General features: G+C 42.4%; 1 protein-coding gene across 2 annotated transcripts; it reads right to left on the bottom strand.

The window, feature by feature from the left end:
• Positions 1 to 1,217: 1,217 nt before the first annotated feature.
• Positions 1,218 to 9,267, bottom strand: LOC139929471 (myelin and lymphocyte protein-like). Of its 2 annotated transcripts, XM_071922368.2 has the most exons (4): positions 9,014 to 9,263; positions 5,359 to 5,526; positions 2,474 to 2,596; positions 1,218 to 1,481 (listed from the first exon to the last, which is right to left on the bottom strand). In XM_071922368.2, the coding sequence occupies exons 1-4, from the start codon at positions 9,101 to 9,103 to the stop codon at positions 1,407 to 1,409; spliced, it is 456 nt and encodes a 151-aa protein (XP_071778469.1). In that variant the 5' UTR covers positions 9,104 to 9,263; the 3' UTR covers positions 1,218 to 1,406. The 2 variants fall into 2 exon arrangements, with proteins under 2 accessions (XP_071778469.1, XP_078138671.1); XM_078282545.1 differs by lacking the exon at positions 5,359 to 5,526 and having other exon boundaries at positions 9,014 to 9,267.
• Between the last annotated feature and the right edge of the window lie 5,878 nt (positions 9,268 to 15,145).

The following is a 15,145-nucleotide window of genomic DNA, read 5'->3' as shown; positions in this document are numbered from 1 at the left end:
GGATGCTGTGAGATGCTGTAGGATGCTGTAGGATGTTGTAGGATGCTGTGAGATGCTGTAGGATGCTGTAGGATGTTGTGGGATGCTGTAGGATGCTGTAGGATGTTGTGGGATTCTGTAGGATGCTGTAGGATGTTGTGGGATTCTGTAGGATGCTGTAGGATGCTGTAGGATGTTGTAGGATGCTGTGAGATGCTGTAGGATGCTGTAGGATGTTGTGGGATGCTGTAGGATGCTGTAGGATGCTGTAGGATGTTGTAGGATGCTGTAGGATGTTGTAGGATGCTGTGGGATGCTGAAGGATGTTGTAGGATGTTGTGGGATGCTGTAGGATGCTGTAGGATGTTGTGGGATGCTGTGGGATCCTGTAGGATGCTGTAGGATGTTGTAGAATGCTGTGAGATGCTGTAGGATGCTGTAGGATGTTGTGGGATGCTGTAGAATGCTGTAGGATGTTGTGGGATGCAGTAGGATGCTGTAAGATGTTGTTGGATGCTGTGGGATGCTGTAGGATGTTGTAGGATGCTGTGGGATGCTGAAGGATGCTGTGGGATGCTGAAGGATGTTGTAGGATGTTGTGGGATGCTGTAGGATGCTGTAGGATTCTGTAGGATGTTGTAGGATGTTGTGGGATGCTGTAGGATGCTGTAGGATTCTGTAGGATGTTGTAGGATGTTGTAGGATGTTGTGGGATTCTGTAGGATGTTGTAGGATGCTGTGAGATGCTGTAGGATGCTGTAGGATGCTGTAGGATGTTGTAGGATGCTGTGAGATGCTGTAGGATGCTGTAGGATGCTGTAGGATGTTGTGGGATGCTGTAGGATGCTGTAGGATGTTGTGGGATTCTGTAGGATGCTGTAGGATGTTGTGGGATTCTGTAGGATGCTGTAGGATGCTGTAGGATGTTGTAGGATGCTGTGAGATGCTGTAGGATGCTGTAGGATGTTGTGGGATGCTGTAGGATGCTGTAGGATGTTGTAGGATGTTGTAGGATGCTGTGGGATGCTGAAGGATGCTGTGGGATGCTGAAGGATGTTGTTTGGATGTTGTGGGATGCAGTAGGATGTTGTTGGATGTTGTGGGATGCAGTAGGATGTTGTTTGGATGTTGTGGGATGCAGTATGATGTTGTGGGATGCTGTAGGATGCAGTAGGATGCAGTAGGATGTTGTTGGATGTTGTGGGATGCAGTAGGATGCTGTAGGCTGACAGCAGATCCAGATGTTGCTCCGCAGCTCTGGTGTCTTCACAGGAAAAACAGCTTCCCGGTCTTCTCCTCCACTCCCAGTGGAGGGAAAACCAAACCAGGACTGACTCCTTCACAGCCTTCCCTTCATCTCAGGTTGCCATGGCTTTATTTACAGGTGTAAAAATAAAAACAATATTTGTCCTGGAGCCCGGTCGCAGCTAGAAGGACTTCCACCGGATGGCAGACAGGATGGTGTGGATGAAGTAGAGGAGGGTCGCTATGTAGGAGAAGACCTGGAAGAGAAGAGGAGGAGGAAGTCAGGATGTGGTCTTCCTCACAGAGAGCAGCAGCATGGACACAACTCAGTTAACATCACTGAGTTGTCAGGCTTTAAAAACTTAAATGAGTTTAAAAGCTGACATAAGTCTCAGGTGTGACACCTTTAAAGTGCAGACCTCACTGAGGTGCCTTTAATTATTGGTTTAAAAAGCTGCCATCAGCTGTGTGTGATGGTTTAATCTGGTATAAAGAAGTTCCAATCAGCAATATATCGACCTGCACTATGAGACGGAGGCTGGGTCCAGTGGGAAACAGATGCAGCAAGTCTCATTAAAGGACAGTTCCAGTGTGATTGGAGTTTTTCCACTGTTTTCCATCACTGTAGATTGTTTTCCAGCTTTTATCACATTAGGACATATTGCTATTTTTCCTTCGTCTTAGTTGTTTTTTTAATTAAATATTCTGAAACAAACTCTGTCTAAATATTACAAGTTACTCCCAGTAAAGAAGAGGGCAGCAATTTAATTTCCGTTTCATTTACAGACTATAGCTGGAGGCAGAGTCTGTTGGCCTGACTGGGTTGTGATTGACAGGAGGCGGGATGTGACACAACCACAGAGAACGTTAGCTATAGATTGAAAGATTTATTTTGGTGAGGAAAATGCGGAAATCAGACATGTAGTGACCCGGAAGTGGTATCTTGCCTCTTCCTACTTACAAGCAGAAATTGAATGGGAGTGAATGAGCCTGAGAGGTTTGGCAAAACTGATTTAAAAATATCTTTAATCGTGGTTCATGCATATAAAAACTGTCAGAATTGACATTTAAGGAATGGAAATGGTAAAAAAAAAATGAGCAAAAAACTCAAATCACACTGGACTTGTCTTTAAGATAAAGGCCTACATGGAGTAGTAAACTGTAATAAACAATCTGTAGACAATTCAACATCCGGTCGACATGAAAGCAGCCAGACTCCTCAGTGCTGGAGGAGCTCTGCTGGACTCACCACTGCAGAAATGTCCAGCTGGTAGTTTCTGAGGACGCCATCTTTCATTTCCAGAGTCACTTTGGCCAAAGCCACTGAAGCACTGAGGTAGAAGAAGGCAGCCAGGCCGTGGTACAGGAAGTCCTGGGTGGGATGACAGAGGAGGAGGAGGAGGAGGAGGAGGAGGAAGAAGAAGAAGAAAACAGGACATGAATACCTCTTACCATAACAGACAGACAGACAGACAGACAGACAGACAGACAGACGGACCAGTGGTGAGCTCTGTAAACACACTCAGACACTGTTTCACAACAGTCTCAGTGTAGCTGGTGTCGTATTTCAATGAGAGTTTTTATTTAGTTGCACTGAGATAAAACTGATAATTTATTCATATGGTGGTTCCTGGTCGGCCGGTTGGTCAGCTAATAAGCTTGTATGCTACTATTTATATCTGTATTTGTATTTGTTCAACCAACCAAATCATTTCTATTTGTATCTGTATTAAGATAAAAACATAAGTGGGCGGGGCTTAATCTGGAATTGGATGTGGTTTAGACTAAAACTTAAATTTCACAAATTCTTCTTCTTCTTCTTCTTTACCCTTTTTACTTGTAACCATTGCTATTGCTATTGCTAATGGAGATATTCAAGTATTAGACTTGTGGTTTTATAATTACCTATCAATAATAATGAAGTATAAACAGATAGTTTGCTTTTTAAAGCTGTTTTAAAAAAAAAGATTTAAAAAAAAAAAAGCAACAAGCTAGATGTTATGTAACCGTACACATAGGCTTTTATAAACACAGCCAAGAACAATTATAATCAGGAACTTACTGTATGCTAGTATGTTTGGATTCAGGAACATTATCTAGTAGCAACAGGTCACTGTCCTCCGCTCTGTATGCTAATTTGTGTTTTGTGCTTTGTTTTGTTTTCTTGTGTTTTATTTTGTTGCAGACTGTATTACATCATTGTGTTTTGTGATTGATCGTTGATCGGTTAGATCTAGCTAGGCTTGTTCTCTGTAAAGTCCTCTGAGTCGTGCTGTGATGAAATAGAAATAAACTTGACTTGACTACATTTTACCTCGGTGAAACTGCACTACTGCAGCGACTACTAGTTCACTACTGTCTTTGCAATTACTCCAAATGGATCCTCTCCCAGACCAGTGTGACAGGTAGGACCTGCCCACTAGGTACTGATAGGTAGGGTTAGCCCACTAGGTACTGACAGGTAGGGTTAGCCCACTAGGTACTGACAGGTAGGGTTAGCCCACTAGGTACTGACAGGTAGGACCTGCCCACTAGGTACTGACAGGTAGGGTTAGCCCACTAGGTACTGACAGGTAGGGTTAGCCCACTAGGTACTGACAGGTAGGACCTGCCCACTAGGTACTGATAGGTAGGGTTAGCCCACTAGGTACTGACAGGTAGGACCTGCCCACTAGGTACTGACAGGTAGGGTTAGCCCACTAGGTACTGACAGGTAGGACCTGCCCACTAGGTACTGACAGGTAGGGTTAGCCCACTAGCTAATCACTGTCACCTGGGAGCTAATGAGAGTATAAAGCTGCATTGTTTGGTGAGTGCTGTTTATGTGTAATGCATGTGAAGCAAACAGCCTGTTGTTGATTTAAATGGTGGCTGGAGCAGCAACCCAACTTAAGGAGTTGCCATACACTTAAGGTATGTTTGCATCTACACATTTGCTTTTCATTTCTATCATGTTCTATGATTGTACTGTATTCATAATTTTTAGGTGATCGGTGTTCCAACTGCAGCAGTAGCAGCATTGGGAAGGGTGAGAACCACACTGAGGTAGGATGCCCTTACTGGATATTGATGTAACATCGCTGTTTGATTGGAGACAAGTGATTCAACCTTGTGTCATGTTCAGGACGTCCCAGACGTGCCTGCCTTCTGTTGTGTGTGACTGTTCAGGTGCGATGCATAAAAGGTAAATATATATTTGTTGGTAGTATTTGTAGGGGAGTCCATAACATGTAATTAATACTAATACATAACATGACATGTAGTAATAATAACATATTTTTTAAGTATTTTTTTTATTGTCCTACATCCCCTGTAACGCTTTTGGTTGGTTTCAGGCCCGTTACCGGGGGGGAATGATTCTCTGCTGGTCCACTGGTGTGAGCGGGAGATAACATCAGTGTTTAGTTTAATTCACACTTTGGTTCAGGTTTGGTTGTATTAATTATCACATATTAAATCACTATAAATTCACTTGTTTGGCTTATGATCACTAATGCGTGTAGATTGTTTTGCGGTGCACTGAGTTCTGTTCACTGGACACTCTTGTACTGGTGGTAGCAGAACCTTTACCCCGGTGGGTCTGGGCCTCCTGTCCCTCTCCCCTTAATCATTTGACTTTTAACAAAACGAGTTAGACTGATCCTAATGAAAATAAAGCAACTTATATATATTTTTCTTCTGAAACGCACGTCTGTTTGATTCATTCACTTGAACAACTTGTGTGGGTCTCATTAGTTGATTGTAATGTTAGGTACTATGCAAGTCTATGGCTGAGAGTACCTATATGTTCACACTAGACACATGGACGAGTTAAAGCTGCAGATTTGAATGTAAAACTGCAGCCGTTTTATTACCCTAAACCAGGAAGTGATGCTGCAGCAGAGCAGAGCGTCTCATCCCCACTAACTGAGCCGCTGTAGATTCTCCCTGTTTGTCCAAATTAAATTCTTCCAGTTTGCTCACTGGTGGGAAATCTTCTTCACACAGGATGTGACCAATCCAAAGTCCTCAAAATTCAAACGATAACCTCTCGCTGCCATTTGGGGCCCCCCAACGTGCAAAGTTGCCTAGTGCAGCTTTACAAAATGACCCGTCTTTTTTTATTTTTATTTTTTTAAAGAGTGAACCACTTACTGCGGCCGCCCAGCTGCCTCTGTTGTGATGCCCCCCGCAGGCGAACACCAACAGCCAGATGAAGGTCATGATGAAGCAGAAGACGGAGACGAACATGACCCAGCCCTGAGGGTTCGCCGGCACCACCAGCGTGCACGCCACCAGGATCCACACCAGACCGCCAAACACCTGCAACACACCAGGGACGGATTAGTGGAAACCCTGCATTCTCCACTACTGGTTTCTACTAGTGTTGCTAATCCAGAACATTCAAGCTTATTCTTCTGTTACACTCGTTTGGGTGCTTTCATGTTTACTGAAACCGATCCATCCTGTAACCGAGAGCTCGCCGGTTTGGTCCCTGCAACAGCCAAGTGTCATTTTATAAAGACACGGAAGCCACACCTGCTCACTCACGGTCAGTCACTCCGGATCAGAGCATCGCCGAAGTAAAATGATGTGGAGTTAAGAGGAAGCAGCGGGTTTCAGTCTAGTCCAGAGCAAAGCTGAGGAAACTTAAGTCATGTCACATCATCAGACGAGATTTAGGCCCGCTCACCCCACTGACATCCGGTCCTGCTGCTCATCAAGACTTTACTTGTTTAAAGACGTCTGGGGAATTAACCTTATGTTAAACTGATGCACTCATCATCCAGGCAGACATACAGTGAATGAGCGTTAGTGCCTTGCTCAAGGACACTGCGACTTGACTTTTGTGGGGATCAAACCTGGGACCTTTCCATTATGGGACAGCTGCTGTGACCCACTGGTTCCCAAGTCCAGTCGTCAGGACAGAGACTATAGTACTGGTTTTCAATCTAGCTGTCTAATAGGACTGATTTAGACCTGGGACACCAGGTGAATGATATTTACTGTCTGGTAGGATAGAAAACCAGAAGTACTCTGGAGTTGGGAACCATGGCTCGAACCACCAGGCCAACCTGCTGTAGTACTGTAGGAATAACTTCTGTTGGTCATTTTTGTTAGTCTGGTTACCACTGCGTATTATTATCATTATGTATACAGGCCAATAAATGGGTAACTTTTTTTTTTCTAATTTGGCACACAGATAGTCCTGGTGACTCTTAACCTGGACACAAAGAATATTGATTGAATATTGACTGATTGTCCCATAGGGGGCGCTACAACTAGACCTCAAAATCTCTGGCTCAGCCCCGCCGCACCATTTGTCACAGAGATGTGAAACTGGGTGCAGATATGTATCTGGACATGCTGAACATTTTTGCCTCTTGGACCCATAATGTCTCCATTTTGAACTTTTTGAAAAATCTTTAAAAAATTCTTCTCATGAACCACAGGTCTGAATGACAAGTTGGTTATGCTTTCACTTAGTTTGTGAAAAGCTAAGGGAACGATTCAAAAATGTCCAAGTTATTAACCTATCGTTTTGTTTTTTTTTAATTTGCACAAAAAGTTCAACTGACTGTGAAATCATGACAAAGTAATCGATCCACTTGAAACTCTACAGGTTGGTCAGAAACAAAACTTTAAAGATGTCTGCCAAGCCACATGTTGATATGCTGAGATTTAAGAGAAAATCCTGCCATTTGAACTTCTGTTGTGTTGCGATAATGACAGAGAATTTAATACCCACAATGCCTTGCGGGACAGTCAGGGAGCTCAGTGCATACTTTGTCACGCTGTGGAGTGTAACACAGCAAGCAGGCTGGGAGATGCAGCCAAATGCTGGGAAATGTGTGGTAAGATAGTCCAGTCTACAGCTAACCAACCGTCATCTGGAGTCTTATTTCTGTTCATAGTATTCCCATGATGCCATGTGCATTTTCTACCAATACAGTGCTTTACCATTGGCTGTGGCTGTCATTTGATTATAATCACCTGTTATTTTCCTGTCCTAATGGCTGTGGCTGTGGCTGCTAAAATAGAGAATGTGGTGAATATCTGAACACAAATATCTATATATTATAATATAATATATATAATATAGTTTGTTTCCTGTTCTGGCAGCAGCAACCTTAGCTGTGATTTCCATATTCCTGCAGCCTAATACTGCTTTTCTAAACAGTTTAAATTATTTGCAGATAATATTAGACCTCGTCGTCAGTTCCAGCAGTATCTCATCTCCCTCATCTCACTCTACATGTCCAATGATTGACAGGACAGTCTACATTATTCATGGCACTCCACCCTCCTCTCATGTCCTGGCATGATTATAGCCTACTGTATGTGTGTGTGTGTGTGTGTGTGTGTGTGTGTGTGTGTCTTTGTGTGTGGGAGAGAGTATAGGAGTGCGTGAGAGAGAAAACCTTTAAATGAATGCATGACCTGATGTCAAGATGTCTCTCTTTTTTTATCGACATTCCTCCTTTGTTCAGACGTCACATCGCTGACGTCTGTCTGGGTGTGACGCTTCAGCTGCCAGTCATGATAACAGAACCTGCAAATCTACTGTGCAAGAAAAAAAACTTTACCTTCTCTTGTCAGCTCTAATTTCTGTTCCTGTCATTTCTCTATCATGCAGGTTAGTTTATGGTCTGGTCGCTGCGACCTCTGACCCTTGACTTCCGTGCTACTGGTTTCTTTATTGTAATATTGGTGTTTTAGGAATTGAAGCTTATTCTACTGTTCAGCTCACTGGAAGTCTCTCTGGATAACAGCGTCAGATAAATGAGTGTAAATGTCATGTTATCAGCTATCCTCACAGTTTCATTTGGATATCAGCAGAATTACTCTGTCTCCCATTACTGTTAAATTCCTAATCTGCAATACAATTACAGAGACAAGACAATTACAACATAATTAAAGCCACAAACTGCACCGTAAAACCAATTTAATGTCAATAATTTGAATGGAGAAGGACTGTTTGATGCACCAAGAAAAAATAGGTAACAAGAGCCAAACTTGATAAGGTCGGAGTTCAACCTCTGACTTTGATCCCTTGTTGTCTCTTTTTACCTTGGATGTCGACTGAACTGCAGAAAGATTTAAAACCCTTTATTTAGAGAAGAACCAGTTTTTCAGAGGTATTTGGTTAAAGTTAGAGCCCAGGAGCCACAAAACAGCAATGAAAAACAATAATGTTAAGTTACTAGTGTTCAGCCTTGGCACATCATCTCCTGTAAGTTTGTAGAAGTGGTGTGGTTCTGGTCTCACTGATCCACAACAGTCTCCTACATGCCAGACTAGCTATGAGTTTCCAGCGCTCCACAGTTTAGTAGTGATTCAGCAACAGGTTTTGCCAGTGAATATGCGGCTGGTTTATAACTCCACCACCTGACTTCACCTGAAGTCACAGAAGGCTGTGTAAGGCTGAATAAACGCATTATCACCCCATCAGACTTTCAGATCTTTCAGAAAATGTTCTCTTTAGAACCTGATATCTGCTCAGAGCCCTCCGGGTTCTCCAGAGCAAAACATTCCAGGAACAAAGTTAATATTTAACAAAGCGTTTTGGAAACCGTAGTATTGTGTCTTCAGTGAGTGACAGCGCCTTTTAACCGCCACCACAGATTAAGAAAAGTAATTCCCTCTCTCGCTTATTAAAGATCATGCATTCGTTATTTTGATCCGTGCGTAAAAACTGCGTAAAAGTGAAAGTCATGCGCGCATCGCTGAATCCAATAAGCGCGTCTACGGATAAAACTTATTAAAGCTCCTTTCAAGTTAGTAAAACTTGTGAAACTCTATAACTTACCAGTTCTGGTACATAGAGGATGTCGGGGATGGTTGTACATATTCCTATCCCGCTGGGTAGATTCCCCATAGTCGCTGTGTTGGAGGCCATGGCTGCTTCTCACTGAACTAACGGTGGAGGCTTCTGGGCTTAAAACAGGAGCAGACTGGAAGAACCAGTATTCCCATCAGCTGAGCGACACGCCCGGATCACACCGCGGACTGGCTGCTGCCCCTCTGCTGCCGGCCGGCCGGGCGGCGGGTTTGGTCTGATGGATCCTGGCTCTGTCTCCGCCAGACTTATGCATTTTTGACCAGGATGAGTCATTTATCACCACAACAACCTGCTCTGCTGCCAACAGCAACAACAACAATAACAACAACAACAAAAACACCAACAATAACAACAACAGCAACAACAACAAAACAGTTACTATCATCGGAGTGATTTAGAGATAATGGTGATGGTGATGATGATGATGATGATGATGATGATGATGGTGATTGTTGTGTTTTACCTGTTTTTATCATTTTCTTCCTGTAGCACATTGATTTAATGAGTAAATAAAATACATTATCATCATTATTATTGTTATTGATGATGATGATGATGATGATGATGATGATGGTTGTTACCTGTATTTATGAGCTTTTCCTGTTGCACATTGAAATTTGTTTTTAATCTGAAGTGTGCTATAAATAAAATGCATTACTATTATTATTATTAGTAGTAGTAGTAGTAGTAGTAGTAGTAGTAGTAGTAATATAGTAGCAGTAGCCTAGTAATAGTAGCAGTAGTAGCAGTAGTAGTAGTAGTAGTAGTAGTAGTAGTAGAAGTAGTAGTGGTATAGTAGCAGTAGTAGTAGTAGTAGTAGTAGTAATAGTAGTAGTAGTAGTAGTAGTAGTAGTGGTATAGTAGCAGTAGTAGTCGTAATAGTAGTAGTAGTAGTAGTAGTAGTAGTAATAGAAGCAGTAGCAATAGTAGTAGTAATAGAAGCAGTAGCAGTAGTAGTAATAGAAGCAGTAGCAGTAGTAGTAATAGCAGTAGTAGCAGTAGTAGTAATAGCAGTAGTAGCAGTAGTAGTAGTAATAGCAGTATAGTAGTAGACATTTTAGTAGTATTGGGGATGATAGTGGTGATGACAGAGGATTAAGTATACTGTGAATGAAAGTGGAGGATAGATTTAGACTAGACTACATAGACTGATCAATAAACGTCTTGATGTCTTTGTGTCATGCCATCATTAGGTTACATTCTGTAACATTAGTGTCAGCACAGTGCCGTGTAGCCGTGAATGAGACTGTCCTCTATGTTCATCCTTTATTTCTCCAGGGCAGGTTGACTGAGCTCCATACTTTTAACCACATTCATACAGTTCAACACCTTCACACTGGGAGCTGACCAGTACAACCACAGTCTTATACTGGTGTCCTCTGAGCAGCAGCTAGGGGTTTAGCGCCTTGCTAAAGTGTATATCAGTGGTAGTTGTTGACAAAGGAGAGAGAATACTCATTTACTTTCCTCCACCCAGATTTTCCCAACCAGTCGAGGGATTTGAACTGACGATTTTCTAGTCACAAGCCCACTTTAACCATTAACCATAACCTGTCCAGTGCAGTTGTAGATGCAGCTTAATAACTGCAACCATAGAACCCCATTTTAATTTACTTTCACACTACTAATATACTTTGGCAGGTATCCAACCATCATCTGGAGTCCTATTTGAGTCTTATTTGTTTCTTCTTCACTAGTTGGCTGATAATAGTGAAAGAAGCTGTTGCCGGTCTTTGTGTTGCCAGTAGACAAAAAGATAGCTTCCTGCCTTGTGTAAATATATGACAATCTTTCAGCTCCATCACCATATTTCTTATGACTGGTTCACTTGGCTTCAACCAGATGTCAATATTTCCTGCTCTAAGTTCCTGGTGGCCTGTTTAGAAACACTTCCAGAGCTGGGGTCTGGTTAGCCTGTCTCTCTGAACAAACAGGAGAGGTTTCAGTAAATCTCCTTTGTGGTCAACAGAAGATCTTTTGCTGTGTTGATGGTCTATGAAGGATTTGAAGTGTCCTGGGCTGATAGTGGGAAAGTCCAGATGAATGGTCCCTCTAAGCCGGTGGCGTCCAGTCCCGCGTCATGATCTGGTGCGGTGGTTGGTATGAAAACCTTCAGAGTCTTCATCGCTCTGGACTGGACACCTCTGACTCAGAGGGAGCGTTGGTCCAGACATTGGAACAAGGTCCTAGAGTCAGTCTAAGGTCTGGTATTGATGTCTTTCACTCAGCTCTCATTCATCTTACATTTGAAGCATTTAGATACTCTTAACCAGAGCAACAACAAGTAAATAGTAAACATGCCGTCACCCCATGAATGATGCAGAGTTATGGTGGGGCAATAGGTATAAAATATGTCACGTCATGCTTCTTGATTGATGTACAGACAATTAAACAAATGCTGTAGCGCCCCCCTCAGGCTAATCAGTGCAATTTTGAAAATCCCGAAACGAATCATTGAGACGAAACATTCCCAGAAGTTTCGTCAAAATCAATTCAGTGGCCTCAGACATACTGTGCGTCACAGATGGATGGACGGACCGGGGCTGATCTATAGTCAGCCCCGGTCAACAGGGACAATGGGCAAGTAAGGGTCAGTGTCTTTGTCAAGGACACACACTGGCTCTCAGGGGTCGAACCTGTGACGCTCCAGTTATGAAACAGTCTGCTATATATTCAGATAGTACTGTGATAGGCAGGCCAAGGTCATAGTGGATCATATGGAGTCCTGTAGTAGCATATAGTAAGACTCAAATTCAAGAAATACCTCTACATCGTCTCTTTGTCAGAGTGTTTGCAAACATCTAAGCTCCATCCTATAGATCTCCAGACAGCAGCCTTCACACCTCCCACTGTAAACAACAGAGTCGTGGAAAACAACAAGCATCCAATTTGGCAGGCCGGCGCCGCTGAGCAGCCCGGCTGTGTTGGACAAACACCTCAGACAATCGCTGGGCTGGATCTGGTTTCCTGCTGCTGTCATCCTATCCTCCTGGCTGGGAAACCTACTCCTGCTGGTGGCAACGCACGGTGGAAACGTGTGAAGGAGGAGGTCGACTCCAGAGAGCCGCTCCGGGACGAAACCTCGTCCACCGGGAACGCTGTCCGGAATTCCTCTGCCGTTTCTACCAATCTACCAATTCACTGGAATACACATGCGTACACTGCCAGTCAAAAGTTTGGACACACCTGATTTAATGTACTATGGTTTTCATCATCTTAAAGCCATTTTGATCTAAAGACTTATTCTTAAATGCTTGAAATTAGTTTTTTAGACAAATATAAATAGTGAAGTTGATGCCTATGTATGAATTTCTTTCCATCAAGGCAAAGGGCGGCTACTTTAAAGAATCTAAAATATAAGATAGTTTTGATTTGTTTAACACTTTTTTGGTCACTGCATAATTCCATTTGCGTTATTTCATAGTTTTGATGTCTTTATAATTATTCTAAAATGTGAAAAAATAGTACAAAAATAAAGAAAAATGCATGTGTCTAAACTTTTGACTGGTAGTGTACATTTACAGATTCTAGTGTTATGGCTGGAAGGTTTGAAATACAAAAGCCTTCAGTTATCCTCTGTGGTTTAAAGGTTAAATACATTAATATAGATCTTTATTTAAATACATTAATTTACTGAAGGTATGAACTGCAGTAGCATGTCTGCAGCTTCCAGAGTTCCCTGTCATTTCATGGCCAAGGTGAGGCCTCCTGACCTCCTGCGTGTCTTTATCTGCCTCCTCGTGCCGTCCATCCCCCAGGACCCTCCTGTCAACTGCTGCTAAAGGATCCAGTTTCCACAGAGTGATGCAACCCGACCCGCAGGTAAATTCCTCCTTTTTACCCCTGCTCTATTGTCCCGCTGATGGCGTTATTAGGTAATGGGCTGGCCTCCCCTGGAGAGACTGTTATCTAATCTTCAGTTCAATCAGCAGAGCCTACAGCGCATGCTGAATACTTAATGTTAAGATGTTAAACGGTAACGCTGAATACTCTAGTTGTTGGATCAATACACCAAATTTTATTTGGAGGTAAATGGATACAGTTTGGTGTTTTATGTTTACATTTCAGGCATTTAGCCGATGCCTTTATCCAAAGATTTACAATGAGTGAGCAAGGAAGGGTCCAGATTCACTAAGATTGTGTTGTAAGGTCAGTTTGGCATTTTTTTGTGCCTCAGTTGTTTGATCTAAGTGTGGCAGAGTTTTCATCCTGTTCACTAAGAAATGTATGCAAACAAGCCCTTGAAATGAGCAATGCACAAGCTAAGAGCGCCTTCATCACCAATTGCAAGAACAAATTGCTTCAGCTATAAAACTAATCCACCAAAGCTGGCATCCTTGTGTCCAATAATTGGATCGTTCTCTAATCTGATCTGAGATTCTAGGATGGAAAACCCTCTGCCTCACCACCTAATGGTAGCAGCCATTCTGAATGGACAAACTGACAAAGTCTTTATTCCTCCTTTCAAAGGATCTTATATGTACTACAAAAATGTGTATGTCTATATGAGTTGGTGGTGTGTGAATTGGACGTAATCTTGATTTGCATGGCCTTGCCTACAAATAGATATTATGTAGGCAAAATAGTAAGATTTCTATATAATTAAAATATGAACCATGACAGGTGCAATGAGACTTTGTTTTCTGAGCAGCACCAGTGAGGAACCCTTCATTGCCTAATGGCTCCCTTAGCATCATAGAACTCCAAATGAACCCCTAGTTTTACCGGTATGTATTTGGTCTTTGATTATCATGCAGTGTTTAGTTAATTTAAGAAGTGCCATGACCTAATGTGAGTGCAGATGAACCTGCCTGCTCTCAATAGACATGTAACATATGCTGCGTTCACGTCAAATCAGATTCACCGTAAATACGACCTGCCAACTGGGAAAAACGTTCACATCAGCCACCTAGTGGTAATTACAGGCAGGACATGGGAATTTTTTGCGGGCACCAATATCTCCCACTTGGCGCCATGAATCGTGGAAGTGTGCTAACACAACTGATAAACACAGGAACGGCAGTCCAAGGTAATAAAAATCAAAATGATCCAAGTTATATTCACAGTACTTCAATCAACTCTACTTACAAAAAGTGAGAAATCTCTGCCACAATTTGTTTATGGTTGCGTTAAATTCTAACCCTAACCCTAACCCTAACCCTAATACTCTCAAGTGACATGAATGTGGCAACAGTGATCTTTCATTCCCAGCATATGTAGGTTCCCTAATCCTAATATAACCCTAACCTAACCAACCTAGACCCAATGGAACAGATGTAGGACCCACAGCAGGTCTCTAAGCCAACAGCACCGTTCATTAGGTGTTTGGTGTTGGAAAGAATTCCAGTCAGGTAAACTGTCTTTGAGTTGAACTGAACTATTCTCTGAACTGACACAGTGGTGCAGTGAAAATAGTTTATTTCAATAAGAGCTGTACACATTTGCCTGCAGTCCAGAACAGCTTTGATCATGGCATTAGTATAACTAAATGAATGTACGGACAGAAAGGTAAAACTCTACCTCTGTTATATCTCTGTTGTCCTGTGAGAACCTCGAAACTCCAGTCTTGGTGATTTTCACGTTTTAATTTCAGTTGAAGGGTTTCATGCTCCTCTTTAGGTTGAAGGACTTCTACCATCCTTGGTCTTGTGAAACCACTTCAAAATCCATTAAACTCCAAAATACAAGCTGAAATCAAGGCTGTTTCTCCTAGTTCCTGAAAAGTTGACATTCTGTAGATGCAAGATTTTCACTGGACAGCAGTGATATAAAAGTGTTTGTGTGTGAGCGAGTGTTTGCATGTCAAGGTGTGTCTGAACTTTCTTCATGTTTAAAGATTAGTGCTTAGACATTTCTGCTTTATTAGATAGTATACAACAGAGGGAGATGATGATGAATAACATTCAACTAAAGTGAGGAAACAGATTCAGACGGATTTAAACCCACAACCCTGGAAACAGATCAGATGTGCTGCAGCTCATTGGACCATCAGGACTTCTTCAGGTTTAGTATCCTGCTGGACGGGTTCATAGCAAGGCACTAATACTGTTCCACCCATGCAAAAAAAAAAATACTCAGGGTACCGTAATGTTCTTGGGA

Source organism: Centroberyx gerrardi, chromosome 3, assembly GCF_048128805.1.
Source record: "Centroberyx gerrardi isolate f3 chromosome 3, fCenGer3.hap1.cur.20231027, whole genome shotgun sequence".
Classification (NCBI taxonomy): domain Eukaryota; kingdom Metazoa; phylum Chordata; class Actinopteri; order Beryciformes; family Berycidae; genus Centroberyx; species Centroberyx gerrardi.
Note: the sequence above shows the minus strand (reverse complement) of the source record. Positions and strands in the feature narration are given on the sequence as shown.

What these genes read in the sequence shown, in the direction of transcription:
- LOC139929471 (XM_071922368.2), bottom strand. Translation starts at nt 9,103, where the DNA reads ATGGCCTCCAACACAGCGACTATGGGGAATCTACCCAGCGGGATAGGA. An exon ending in TCCTCTATGTACCAGAACTG is followed by an intron (nt 5,527 to 9,013) that starts GTAAGTTATAGA and finishes GGTGTGTTGCAG; the next exon opens with GTGTTTGGCGGTCTGGTGTG. An exon ending in GAGGCAGCTGGGCGGCCGCA is followed by an intron (nt 2,597 to 5,358) that starts GTAAGTGGTTCA and finishes CATCCCACCCAG; the next exon opens with GACTTCCTGTACCACGGCCT.